This window comes from Bidens hawaiensis, unplaced genomic scaffold (assembly GCF_021521415.1).
Source record: "Bidens hawaiensis isolate Kalapana, Puna unplaced genomic scaffold, B.hawaiensis_p1.1 tig00036241_1, whole genome shotgun sequence".
In the NCBI taxonomy this organism is placed as follows: Eukaryota; Viridiplantae; Streptophyta; class Magnoliopsida; order Asterales; family Asteraceae; genus Bidens; species Bidens hawaiensis.
The window spans coordinates 18,444-33,523 of NW_027505400.1; the positions used below are offsets into that span (position 1 = coordinate 18,444).

Below are 15,080 nucleotides of genomic sequence, written 5' to 3' on the forward strand. Positions count from 1 at the left end.
TAGAGCTCTTTGGGGCTACCGCTGTCTCAATCGATAAACTTTGAAGATTAGCCTGCTGAACGATTCTATCCTTTCTTTTTAAGAACCTCGTTCGATCCCGAACTGCATTCAAAAAAGTAAATAAAGTGAGGGATTACCAAGCTAGAAAGAAGAGTTGGTTTTGAGGTAACTTCCATAATAGGGAAGGAGTGAACTCGAGAGAAGAGAAAGCTATATGTTTAACACACGCAAGTCGGACTCTCTTTTCTAGATTCACTCTCTTCGTCTTTGACTTAAGAGTTCCAGTGGCCAATTATGCAACAATATAGGCTGAGCGATAATAGGATAAGTGTGTTATTAGATTTTAAATAACAAGGTTCGGCAAGTAAACGAGGAATTTCTTACAGTAAGATAGAAAGCAGGCTATTCTCCGAAAATGCCCCGGACCGTGTCGTTTGGAACAAGTAAGATTTATCATGGTAGAAGGCCTTTCCTTGAAAGCGAGAAGTACTCTGCTTACTCACTAGGTTTACAGCGGCGGAGCGGCATACCGAAAAAAGGGAAGAATTCATTGCACCCCTAGGCACAGGTTGAATGGAAAAGGGGTGCTTCGGGTTGCTTTCCCAGGTCTCGCGCAGTGTTGCTTGTAGGTCGTGATGTGCCTTGGGATGGCCGTCTCCTCCCACCCCCACCCCCCGGTCAGTGGGGAAATAATCCCTTCCAATTCAGGTTTTGGGGGACCATCACACTTGAACTCCTGGACGGAAGATTTGTTCTTGATAGGAGTGTTGATGGAGCCATTTCCCGAAACATCAACGGAGGCCGCCTCAACCGCTTCTGCTAATGCAAGGCTGCCACACGTTGTCCGAAATGCGAGCTTGGAGTCGTCAATGCGAATTCTCATTTATGCAAATAAAATTCTTTATTATTTCAAAATTATTGTAGGTATGCAAATAAAACTATTTATATGGGTATTATCAAATTTATTACAAATTAAACTTAATAAAATCATATCTTCTAGCTATTATGAAAATACTAAAATTAATCATATCTAAGATATTTTCTTTGCTACTCACTCGTCGTTAAAGAGAGAAGAAATCAAACTCTCTTAACTTAAGTAAAATAATAATAAATATGTTGGCAACAAACGACAATAATAGATATAAGGCCGTAGTATTGATGATGGCAAGAGGTATGACGACATAACCATGGTGAGAGGAACTACAACTGTGACAGGTGTCTTAGGGCATGGGACAAAGAATAACATAAATAAAGTTGGTAAAATTTTAAGTATCATATCAACATATACGACAAAAAACGTACGATTTAAGTAACTATCGAGTGTTGGTAAATTTTCCACCTATCGCATGTTGCACGTTCAAGAGCTGTAGTTGCTAGTTATGCAAGTGAATCTAACGAAGTTCATTATTAAAGATATTAAATGATTCTCTTATTAAAAACACACTTTTATATAGCGAAAACGTGTATTTTTTGTTTTTACGTCTTAATAAATTTAAGGTAATTCTCGTATTAGATTGAGAAAAATCGGGACCAACGTTTTCTTATATTTTTTTTTTAAATTTTGTTTTGACCCGAGGTGACAAATTAAGTGGCAAAGCAACAAGTTAAATTTGGATTGCAGATACTTAAAAAATCATCTTTGTAATGTATAACAAGTTTTTATAGCCCGCACGTTACGATGGGTTGGTAGTTATAGTTGTGAAATCATACTTGCTATTGATATTACAACAAGAATCATTACAAGACAAAAAATAAGGACTTTTAATCAATTCGATAGAAAAAATCCAACATGGCTCAGCGTCGCCATGGTTGCAACTAAAGTTGCCAAGCCAAGCAGCAAGCCATCATCATTGCCGGCTAAAACCCATAACAAAAACAGACAAAGAAATCAAGAGAGAGAGAGAGAGAGAGAGAGAGAGCCACCGCGGTACAACTGGAGGTTCGTCATAACCACCAAACAATCAATCAATGAAGAGCCGCCGGAAATCTTCACAGTAATACAACCATTAAAACAAAACATACATATAACAATTCAAAACAAACTGATCAACACAACATTCCTTTACTTTTTTAAATAAAACCTAAACCATTTTGGGAAAGTTATACCCATTTCAAAAACCTTTTCACCTGTAAACACCCAAATGGCCAAATGGTCAAAAACTATCACCAAATTGCAAAAAACCCCACAAGAATTCCAATCATGTGCAAATTAGCCAAAAAAAGAGAAACCATAAGAATCATTGAATCAATCTAGTAGTACCCACAATACAAACAAATTAACATAGGAGGAGCATACTCACACCATCCAACCTTTTTTTCATTCTTTTATTTCCCTTTATCCCCTGCTTCAAATTTCAAACCCTAACCCCCAATTAACACCACCTGCATCCATCAATCCATTAATCCATCACACATATCACAAATCCAACACATACCCACTTCATTAAATCCACTGGTAACCTCTCTCTTATCTTTTAATTTGCTTTTTAGGGTTTCTTTTTCTTAGCTGACGAATACTCTGTTTTTTCTACTTTAGTGTCAAGATTCGTGAAATTTGTGAAATTAAGCTGCTTTTTTATATGGGTTTTGTTTATTTGGTGTAAATTTTGTTGGGTTTTGGTTTAATTTTGTTCTAGGGTTTGTTTTGAGCTGTTCGTAGAGATTGAGGTTGAAGATGGCGGCTACTGATGTTGACCTAGAACCGCAGCTTAAGGATGTTGGGAAGCAGCTCTCGCATCCGCTGGATTCAAACGATGAGCTTTTGCTTGTTCTTGATGTAAGCCACACACACATAAACACACACACACAAGTGTGGAATTAAGTGTTTGCTATTAGGGGTGTGCATGGGTCGGTTCGATTTTGAGCTGAAACCGAACCAAAGACCGAGAAAACCAAAACTGAACTAAAACCGAAAACCGAGAAATCCGAAACTGAACAGTTTTCAGAAGCTCAAAAACCATTATCAGAAGCACAAAAGCTCCTGAAAACTGTTCGGTTTCGGATTTTTCGGTTTTTGGTTTGGGTTCGTTTTGGTTCTTTCGGTTTCACTATTTAGGCTTGAAAATTTTGGGCCGATAAAAAGGTTGACCTAAATTTCTTTGTTAGTTTATAGTTAATTAGTTATTATACGTTTGAGCTAAAGTATTTTGGTTACACTATATATTAAACTATTATAAATTACTTAAAATTTAAAATGAAAATCTGTAAGTTTGGTTTGGTTTTTTATGAAAACATAAAACCAAACTGTTGGTTCTTGTTTCGGTTCGGTTATTTTAGTTTGGTTTTCCATGTTTTGGATCTGTTTTTTCAGTTTCATGCTCACCCCTAGTTTCTTTTGTTTGTGGTTTTCAGAAATTAGAGAAACTTCTGTTGAAGGTTGACCAGTCACCAAAAAAGTCAATGCTAGAGGCGCTGAGACCGTCGATTAACGCGTTGATTCGAGATAGTTTGTTAAAACATTCAGATAAGGATGTGAAAGTTTCGGTTGCTTCCTGCATCAGTGAAATAACAAGGATTACAGCACCTGATGCACCCTACACTGATGGCCAAATGAGGGTACATCGTAATCAAAAGAACTCCGTTTTATATAACTCCATGTCATATGTTTGTATGTATTCTAAACCTTATTTTTATGCACAGGATGTGTTTCAGTTGATTGTTTCTTCCTTTGAGGATTTGGCTGACCGGTCCAGCCGATCTTACAGCAAGCGGGTCTCAATTCTTGAAACTGTTTCCAAAGTCAGATCATGTGTCATCATGCTTGATCTTGAATGTGACGAGCTAATCGTGAAAATGTTTGAGCATTTTCTAAACTCAGTAAGGTGTGTATTGTTCTAGACTTATAATTCTTTTAAGTACTTCTGTTGTTCTTAAAAATACGTGTTTACTTTTGTTGCAGGGACTATCATCTTGACGCAATATATTCATCAATGGAGAATATAATGGTGCTGGTTATAGAAGAAAGTGAAGAAATTTCAGTTGACCTGCTAAAACCACTACTGGCTAGTGTTAAAAAAGATCGTGTGGTACGAGGCTCATGAAATCTTAATTAATTAAATTCAAGTTTTCTTATTTCTCATGAAAATTTCTTACCAGTGATTTACTTTTTAACTCAGGGTGTTCTTCCGATAGCTCATAAGCTAGGAAAAGATGTATTTCTGAAATCTGCAGATAAGCTAAAGCCTTACTTGATGCCAGCTTTGACAGCTCTTGGTGAATCATTGGATAAGTACCATAAAGTTGTGGCTGCAGTATGTGAAGGCACAGCTGCTAATTTTGATGATAATGATGCTGAGGTACAACTGGTATGGTTTCTGTATCATTTAACAAATTGGTGATCTTATTTGTTTACGTGTTCTGTTTAATTGATTTCAGGCAAATGAGGGCAAATTGGAGAAGGATTCTGTAGATGAGGCACAGCAGGTATGCTATCTATCTACTTTTTGTATTTTTATATTCTTTTAGTTTTGTTTCATTCTATAAATGTGTATATTTTGCTATAATTGTTCAAATGTTTCAGGCTGATGAGAGCAAGGTTACAACAGCAGCATCAGATCATGTGGACGAAGTATGTTTTTTGGTATTTTAAATAATTTATATAACGTTTATTAACACGTTGGAAAAATACTTGTGTAATAGGTGGTAAAAGCAGAGGTGTCTCCTAAAGAAGAGGTAGATTCTACAGCGGAGAACAAATCTCCAAAATCAGTTATGAGTAATGGAGTCAATGAGACGGTTAAGGAACCGAAAGCAGAAGAGGCGTCAGTTGACCAGGAGTCAGCGAAACCAGAGGAAGACAAAAGTCAAGAACCAGTTAAAAAAGAAGACACTACTGATTCTGATCCTGACAAGCTGGCAAAAGAAGCTGTAAAAACAGAAAAGGAAGCTGATACCGTTATGAGTTCAGTAGAGCCCTCTGAATCTTCTCATGTTGAAGATGATAAGGAAGTTAAAAAAGAGAATGATGTTAAAGAGTCAGAAACTGAAAATGAAAAAGAAAAAGAAAACGATGATGATGCTAAACGAGAAGATCAAAATGAAAAAGATGATGTTAAAGAATCAGAAGGTAAAAATGAAGAAGATGATGTTAAAGAATCAGAAGGTAAAAAAGAAGATGATGTTAAAGAATCAGAAAAACAAAACAAAGAAGATAAAGATGTAAAAGTATCAGAAAATAAAATTGAAGAGAAAGATGTTAAAGAAACTGAAAATGAAGCAGTGGAAAGTAAGCCTGTTGCAACTGCTCAAAGCAACAATGTTCCTGATGAGAGCTCAGTTCAGTCTAAGAAGGAACCGGCTCCACAAGAAGTGAAAACTGCTTCCCCATCTAAAAGTGAGCCCACAGACGAGGGGTTGACTCAGGAAGATACACCTGAAGACCAAAAGCAAGAAGATAAGAAAACAGTAACTGAAAAAGAGGTTAAATTAGCGGATACTGCAAACAAGTCTGAAGATGACGAGGCCAGCGATTCAGATGCAAAACCTCCGAAAAGGTCAAGGTCCAAGGCAACAAAACAATCGGGTAAAAGGTCAAAGCTGTCGGGTAAGAAGTCAGAAATGCCTGTTAAGGAGGAGGAGAAAGGCAAGATTGCTGTTGAAGTGGATGAGGAAGATGATTCAGACGACAAACTGCTTAAACTGTCAGCTAGAAAAAGCACTTCAAAGAAGAAAGATGATGGGAAAAAACGTGCAAACAGTAAAAATGTTGCAGAAAAAGAACAAGCAAAATCACTGTCAGAAGATGATGTCAGTAACTCTAAAAACTTTTTTTTTAATTTCTTTTTAAAAACAATCTAAAATGTTACCTTTTTTTTAATTATTAAGGAGATGAATGTTTCTCCAAAGATTGCTGTTGAGGAAGATGATTCAGATGACAAACCACTTAAACAATCAGGTAAGAGATCAAAGCGGTCGGGTAAGAAGTTAGAAACACCTGTTAAGAAGGGGGAGAAAAGCAAGATTGAGGATGATTCAGATGATTCAGATGACAAGCCACTTACGCAGTCTGCTAAAAGAAGCACTTCAAGGAAGAAAAATGATGGAAAACAACGCAAAGATCAAGCAAAATCACTGTCAGGAGATGATGTTAGTAACTCTGAAACTTATATTTTGATTCCCTTTTGAAAATGATTTAAAATAGTTGTTTTTTTTCTAATCATGTAGGAGATGGATATTTCTCCAAAGTCAGATAAAAGGGAAGGAAAATCAACAGAAACACCTGTGACTGGTGCAAAACGGAAGCGCTCTGCAACCAAAACTGAGGTAAATATTATTAAGTTTTAGCTTAAAATACTGTTTGGATCGGTTTCTAAATGTTGGGATTTTTTCAGGCATCTGATACTATAAAGTATGATGAAAGCCTGATTGGTAAAAAAGTCAAAGTTTGGTGGCCTGAAGATAAAATGTAAGTGCTTTGCAGAACTTGTTTTAAGATTTCATCATTTGATCAGAACTTATATCATCTGACATTTATGCTGGTATTGCGCATAGGTATTATGAAGGTGTTGTTTCTGAATTTTTTCCTGCTAAAAAGAAGCATAAGGTCAATGATCCGCTTTGCCATATTTCAATCATTTTTTGTTACTTTTTATGTTTTAGAAAGCTCTAACAAGAGTTATGCAGGTCTCATATGTGGATGGAGATGAAGAGAAATTGAATCTGAGAACACAAAAATGGGAAATTTTGAAAGAGTTTTCTGCGCGTGATGATGAGGTTAGAACATTCTGATTGGTGTGTAGTGCTCACTCTAATAATATATTCTTGCTTGTGCTTACGCCGTTTGGTTGACAGGAGCAGAACACCGATGCTCAAAGTGATGAAGGTTCCCCTGAAATGTATGTGTTGTTCTTTTTGCTATTTCATTATTTTATTCAAGCTATTATTATTATTATTATTTATTATTTTTTTGCTTCAATCTGATATTGCCATTTTCCAGACGCAAGAAGAAGAAAACAAAATCTGATCATGCCGCGTCTCAAGAAAAGATCAAAGAGTCAGCGAAGAAGTGTGTTTCTCTTTCTTTATCTTTATTATCATTATATATGGTTCTGCATTAGCAAATTTGATTAATACATAAATAAATGACGAACAGGTCAAATAGCAAGACGAAGACGGGCAACAAGTCAAACGTCAAAACTCCCACAACTGGCAGCAAGTCCAATGGTCCCACCAAGGCTAAATCTGATGTCAAAGAACCCGTGGATTCGAAGGGTGGGTCAAAGAGTGGAAATAAACGAAAGAAGAGGACATAGAGAGAGAGCGCGGTATCGTGTTTTGCTCTCTGGGTTTGTGAGATATAAGGAGTTGTTGACGGTAGTTTTTAGTGTTAAGTTAGTGTTTTTCATGCTATTGTTTGGTAGAAAGATATTGTTTATTATTATGATTAGGTTTTGTTATAAATGAGTTAGGATAATGTGTTAAGATTATTATTACTGGTGAGAGTTGACATTATTTGTTGCTGACCTTTGCTGTACTCTTATGTTTTAGAACCTTGTCACTGGTGATTGGGGATTTTAGATTCGCAAAAATTATGGTGTTTCTTGGTCAAAAGCATGTTACAACCAATGGGTATTGCATAGCCTTATTGTTGTTATACAGGCATATTGACAAGGCGCACTGATAAGCATTTGATTCCCTTCTAATAGTGGTCTTAAGTTTGAGGTTTGAATCTTGTTTTCATCGGTTTCTTGTCTGGCGAATCATGCTACTTTTACAAAGATGAGTATCTTGAACGCTATTTTATTTTCTGAATGCATTGAGAGAGGACTATCTAATCTTTAGTGGACCTATTAACTGGACTGAATTCATCCAGATGAAGTTAAATACATGGAAAAAATCCATTCTTTGCTAATGTGTCATGAAAAGGCGATAATATTGTTTGTGAATGGTTATTAACTTTTACCTGTCAAGTTAAGTTTTCCTAACAGTAATTAAACTCACAAACCTTTTGTTGTGAGCTTGAGGACTATCTATCAGGTTATGTGTTATTGTGTTACACAATACATAGTCAACAGTTGTAGTGTATCAGAATTATTTTTATTGTTGGAATAAATTTACACACTCCGTGATCGATGCATGCCATGTGTAGTTGCAAAGGCATGCCGGTACCAAGAGTTGGTGCTCATGTGTGCAATTGTGCATGTTATGCCATGTGTGTAGAGTTGATCAAAAAAACCGGTTCCTGGAACCGAACCGGTGGACCCGAACCGGAACCGAACCGGTTCCTACCCGTTTTTGGTAGGAACCGGACCCTATCTGATTCAACCCGATGATCCGTGACCGGTTCTTGCGTTTCTGAGTGGGGGCGGGTAGGAACCGGTTCTAGCCGTTGGATCGATTAAACCGTTGGAAATCGTTTTTTTGGCCGTTTTTTGACCGTTGGGGTCAAAAATAGCCGTTTTTTGGCTCCCCCAAGCACCCCACTACTAGTATAAATAGGTATTTGGTATCATGGGTTCATCACAACACTCAAAACGCAAACCCGAACGCAAAGAAATACAAAAAAACGCTATTACAACGTTTTGAGTTCTCTAATCTCTTGTTTTCTCTTCTTCTATATTCATATTTGTTGTTATGGCTGCCTCACAATCATCGGTTGGTCAAGGTTCCAACGCCGAACCAAGTTTCGTTCGTATTGTACCTCATAATCGTAATCAAGAGATTTGGTGCAATTGGGATTTGGTTGAATTGAGTGACCATTCATTGAAGGCTCGGTGCAAGTTTTGTGGGGTTTATTTAAACCCACTTTCGAATTCAAATTTAAAGAAACACATCGAAAAACCGTATTGCAAGGCGTTGAAAAAGAACGTCGATTCGCAACAAACGCAAATGGATAGTGAAGGCGGAATATTTACATACCAAATTGATCGAGTTCAAGATCGTATGGCGAAGTTTGTGATTCAAGAAGCTTTGCCGTTTAGCCACTTCGACAACCCTCGCTTAACCGCCATGATTCGAGATACGCTTCAACCACAATACACTCACGTAAGTCGTCATACTCTTAAACGTTATTGTTTAAAATTGTGGAAGAAGGCCAAAGAGGTACTAATTGCATATTTTGAAAATATAAATACGGGAATAAACTTAACTAGTGATGTTTGGTAGGCTCCACATGGTCTACCCGAATCTTATCTTTGTGTCACCGCTCATTGGGTAGACCCGTCATCGTGGGAAATGATGAAACGCACCATTGCTTTCGAACTCTTTGAGTATCCACATACGGGAGATAATTTGTTTGAAATTTTAGATTATGTTATAAAAACTTATAAACTAGAAAATAAAATATTTTCAATGGCATTTGATAACGCGTCGAATAATACATCGGCGGTTGATAAATTAAAATTAAAATATACGCCGATTTGCAATGGTGTATTTTTTCACTCAAGGTGTGTTGCACATATCATTAATTTAATCGTGCAAGACGGACTTGCTTCGGATGAGGTTACATCGGTTATAAACGATTTTAGACTAATGCTACATGAAGTTTTTAAGAAAAGTAAAAAAAGACAAATGGATTATAGAAAATTTTGTAAAGATACGAGAAGAAAAGCTTTGGGAGCTAATTGGGATGTACCTCATCGATGAAATTCCACTTGCACAATGTTTCAAAGTGCTTTGGAACAAAGAGAAACTTTACAAATGTTTCATTCTAGTCTTGCCGAGAATGATTTGGCAATCCCCTTTTCAAATGAGAAATGGGAAATTATCAATGACTTATCGACTTTTCTTGAAGTTTTTAAAACATCAACTACGAAACTATCGGGAACGTATTATTCGACAAGTCCCTTGGTTCTTTCGGAGTTATTTTTAATGGTTAACAATCTTAAAGAATTTGAAAATAAAAGTCCAATGTTTTCAAACATCATATTACCAATGAAGTTTAAATTAAAAAAATACTTTCTTGAATTGCCACCGGTTTTTACTTGCGCCGCCGCTTTAAACCCAATGTTAAATGTTACGGGGGTTGAATGTGTGATAGACGAAATTTTTTCAGCCTTAGATATGCATGAAATTGACCCAAACTTTTCAACAGAGGCAAAAAATTATTTTAACTTGAATTTTAAATTTATGTATGACTTTTATTTAAATAAATATGGGTCAAACATACACATGCCTATGCCGGGGGGGTCTTCATCAAGTTCAAGTGCTACTAGAGTACGAGATCCCATGATTAGCCTTATGAACACCGTTCGCAACGTAACGGCTAAAAAACAAAGGGGTAACACCCCTTCAAGCGAACTAGGAAGGTATAGTGCAAATAATTACTCTACCGGTTTATCCGAAGAGGAATATGGCACTTTTGATGTTTTGGCTTGGTGGAAGGTAAAGGAAACCGAGTTTCCGATTCTTGCCACCATTGCCCGTGATTTACTAACCGTCCAAGCTTCTACGGTAGCTTCGGAATCCGCTTTTTCTCTTAGTGGCAGGGTAATATCGGTGAGAAGAACAAGACTAAATTCGGAGTCGGTGGAGATGTGCATTTGCTTAAAGGATCACTTGGACTCAATCGATCTTATTCAACACGTAACCACTCTCGAAGATGAAACACCACTTGATGTTCGAGTGCACGACGAACAAGAAGGCATTTCTACAAGTAATTCCGAGGAAGAAGTCGCCGCTCAATAATTACGACGAACAAGAAGGCTTTTCTATAAATAATATGTCACAACTTTATATTTATAAGTTTAATGTTTTGTTAGTTTGTTTTTGAAGATTTTAAAACATGTAACCTTTTTTTTTTGAACTTCTTAAAGTAAATAAAATGAATTTTATGTTAATTGTTTTGTTTATTTTTCATGCTATACAAATACGAATCGTAGTTTAGAATCCAAATCGCAAACGAAAAACGAAAAAAAAAAAAAAAAATTTTACACTGTAACCGGTTGGAACCGGTTACAGTGTAGGAACCGGTTTAGGAACCGGTAAAAACCGGTTAGATAGGTTAGGGGTCCGAGGGTGGGAGAACCGGTTCGGTTCCCTAACCGGTTCGAGCCTGGAACCGGTTTAAAAGGGGGTTTTGAATATAGGAACCGGTTAGGAACCGGTTCCGGTTCCTAGTCCCAAACCGTTTTGAACATCTCTACATGTGTGTATGCACATGTAAAGGTATTTTATTTGTATGTGTTGCCCACGTGACCAGTCATGACTGTAATGTCAAAAAAATGTAGTGTAATTTTTTTATTGTTTTTTTGTGAAGCCTAGAAATGTAATTTGTTTGTAAGATTGAAATAATGCAATTTGTTTGTAGGATTTGGAAATATAAATGAGTATTTTGTTTTTGTTAGATTTGAAAAATAATGTTATAAATAATGATAGCAACAAAAATTATATAGTTTTAACAATCATACAAAAAAAAATTATATATAAAGGTCCATATGCATGCACTAAGACCCTCCAAGGCTAATAGTGAACCACCTATTATTATCTATTAATTAGACACACATTTTTAGCACAAACAATAATGATTTGTTATAACCTAACATGGCTCTGTATAATCAAAACAAATCCAACTAAGAGATGTCTAGGCCTAATAGCGAACTATTAACCATATATGTATATTTCAGTATTTAACACCAAATGATTTACTATAACATAACATAATGTGCCTTTGTGTTACCACAATGAACCACCAACACATGTATAGGCCCAAAAATGACTTGATGTGGCCTAATATGACTTTATGTAACAAAACCAATCGAAAGACATTACAAGGTACGTTGGTGGCTTTTGGGAATACCAATGGAAAATCTCGTCCATCATTAGTTATCGATGATTTCTTGACATCTACAATTAAAAATTACCGACAGAAATAAAATCACCCACAACTATATTACCTGTAGACTTTCACCGACGAATTCTCATGGGTGATGACTTTCAACGAGAGTTATGAGAAAGTATTTGTCGGTGATACTAATTTGTTTAGTGGTGTAGCTAAAAAATTAAGTAAAGATAATAACATGATTTTTGAAAGAAGAGAATACAAATTTAAGAAAAAAGAGTAACAAAAAAAGAAAACGGAAATGAATATGAGCAAAATGAAGCAGGGATCATAACTTTAGTGTCTAGATAGGAAAATAGAGATTGGCTTTTAACAAAAACTAGTTGCAATCAACACGGCGGAAACTTGTAGGTATCGGTACGGGCATTTGGTATAATAAACCATGTGCATAAAGAAAACGAAAACGAAAACGATTTGAATAAAATATATATTGAAACGAACATATAATTAATCTGCACGTGTTCAGTTCGTTGTTGTGGCGGCTCGACTATGCTTACAAGTTACAACACACCAATTCAGACTTTGTTTTTATATTTTGCTTACTAATGAGACCCGGTTGGTAAAGAAAAACAGGATTTTATTGGTTAGATGTTTTTGAAGGTTAAACATAATCTAATTGATACCGATATCACAATAGGGTTGGGTCAAAATACAAAGTTAATATCCTCTTAGAAGTATAGGAGGTTAAATCACACCGCGTCTTGAAACACACCATTTTGCTTTTTAATTAAAAAGCATGTCACATCTTATAATACACTATATTGTTCTCAGTAAATTTAATCTCAAACTTAACACACTAGATCTAATAGCTCAGATATTTTTTTAAACTTCTTAGAAAATACTAATTTCTTATTGTAACTCCACGCTTTAATATATTGGAGAAACTATATAATGATGTTTATAATCAACGTGGGCTACATTATTCATCCTCAAACTCTAAAACTGGCTCCTTTTTTATATAACCTGATTTAATGAAATCGGATTCTATTTATTTATCGAGCATGTGAAATACTATACCATCACTTTTTTTTTTAAAGAAAATAAAATGAAATACATTAGCTAGGAGGGACAGCATTTGGTTTGTGTGCTTGCTTTAAACGTTTGCATTTGAGTTATTTGTCTTGATATAGTTATTAGGTCCGATCTATACAATATCATATCCATTATTAAAAAATTCACCCAGTTATGATATATCCATAATATGAGTTAGGTTCAAATAAAAAGTTTGATTTTCCTAAGAAGTCTAGGAAGGAAGGTATTTTTGTTTTAACACTTTTATATCAAAACCCACTTACTTTAATCTTAGAACCCACTTAACTTAATTTCAAAAACCCACTTACATCTTCACTCATCTCCTACATCCACCACCACTCCACCGCCCACCGCCACCACACCCGTCACCCACCGCCACCACCTCGCCGGAAAAGTCCGCAAAAACACAATGGAAAACACTATGAAAAACACAATAGAAAAAAACACTATGAAAAGAAAATACAATGATAAAAACACAATAAAAAACACAATTGTATGACATAATGAAAAAAAAAACACAATGGAAAAAACACAATGAAAAATACTATTGTATAACACAATTTTGTAAAACACAATTTGGTAAAACACAGTTTGTAAAAAACCCACTATTTTTTTTTAATTTTTATATTACAATATGGTACTCATATTAAAGATAAAAAAACACTCGTTATTATGGTGAATTTGTTTTTCAATAAAAACGTAGTAAAAAAAAGTTATTGACGTTTTAAAATGATGGGGGAATTTGGCATGTGCCTTGCTGTGGAGAGAGAAAGTCAACAAATGTGTTGTTCCTTTTATACCCTTCCCCTTATGTTCACACTTGATTTCCCCCTAAACTAATCTCAACACTTCATGTTTAAAATCAATGAACAAGATTACTTCTTATCTTTCCTACAAAAACTATACTTCTTATTATAACCTAACCCTCTATAATAATATATATAAACCAAAACCCTAAAATCATACGTGTCGCGATGTGGTCGTTCCCCCCTTTTATGGAAGCCACCAGATTGCTTAATTTTTAAATTGATGCCTCTTATTGATTTAATCCAAATTTATGGGTATGGGTCTTACAAAAACCAGATAGCTCTTAAACGGGTTATAACATCTCATTAAATTAAAAATTAATCTTACCAATTGTTTGATGTAAAAATCCTATAAAATAGGGATATACTAAAATTTAATATCCAAATTAAAAAGAAAAAGATATTATTTATAATTACTAAACAATTTTATACCAAAAAACAGAAGCGGGTCATGGGTCACCAAATCCAAATAGCTTTTAAACAGGTTATAACATATTATTTATTTATGAAACTCTTTCATCATCAAACCCTAAGTATATTATTAACTTTCTTACAATAAAGAAAATTAAAATCCAAAAAATAAATATTAAAAAACAAAAAATGTAAAACAATCATTCTCTCAAGCCATCAGATTGTTTTATTTGTAAATGAAGGTTTCTCACGCATTTGACCTGAATTCACGGGTAAATGTCTCACCAAACCCAGATAGCTCTTTAAGGGTTATAACATCTCATTGTATTAAAAATTAATCTCATAAAATATTTTATATGAAAATCCTATAAAATATGGATATACTAAAAATTAATATCCTATTTTATTTAAAAAAAAAGATATTATCTATAATTAAGAAACAATTTTAGAATAAAGAAAATAAACGGGTAATGAGTATTACCAAACCCAGATAGCTTTTTTAAACCGGATTATAACATATCATTTATTTGTGAAACCATTTTATCATCAAACCTCAAGTATATTAATTATTAACTTTCTTATAATAAATAAAAATTAAAATCCAAATATACATATATAAATATTAAAAACGAATCATGTAAAACAACCCCCGTAATACGGGAGATAAAATCTAGTTTGATATATTTTTGCATCATATGTAGCTTCTAAGATGAGATCGGTATCAAATATTGAACTGGTACAGGTTTGGTACCCAAAGTAAAAAATCAGTAAAGTACTGGTACAGTACTGATTCCGAAACCAAAAAAGCTAGTACCAGACCGGTACAGGTACTCAGTATCATTGCTCATCCATCGTGGCTTTTGACGGCTTGCTAGTTTTGCGAGGGCCGGCCCAATCCTTTTGAAGACCTAAAACGAAACGAGAATTCGAGGTCTTTTCTGAATTTTATTGTTATAAAACAAAACCACTAATGACGAACATGCTTGTCTTTTCAGATAACTGAAGGGTTGTTTTCATCATTTAATATGGTTCTAGTCTAACTTTGATCTAATTTT

At 35.0% G+C, this 15,080-nt stretch overlaps 1 protein-coding gene across 1 annotated transcript; it reads left to right on the top strand.

Moving 5' to 3' along the window:
* Positions 1-2,373: 2,373 nt before the first annotated feature.
* LOC143612948 (uncharacterized) lies at positions 2,374-6,781 on the top strand. The gene is made up of 13 exons (XM_077086797.1): positions 2,374-2,455; positions 2,637-2,776; positions 3,352-3,555; positions 3,640-3,821; positions 3,899-4,025; positions 4,116-4,304; positions 4,520-4,567; positions 4,639-5,745; positions 5,824-6,084; positions 6,163-6,261; positions 6,330-6,403; positions 6,490-6,541; positions 6,622-6,781. Exons 2-13 carry the CDS (start codon positions 2,675-2,677, stop codon positions 6,724-6,726), a joined length of 2,550 nt encoding a protein of 849 aa, XP_076942912.1. The 5' UTR covers positions 2,374-2,455; positions 2,637-2,674; the 3' UTR covers positions 6,727-6,781.
* The last annotated feature ends 8,299 nt before the right edge of the window (positions 6,782-15,080 follow it).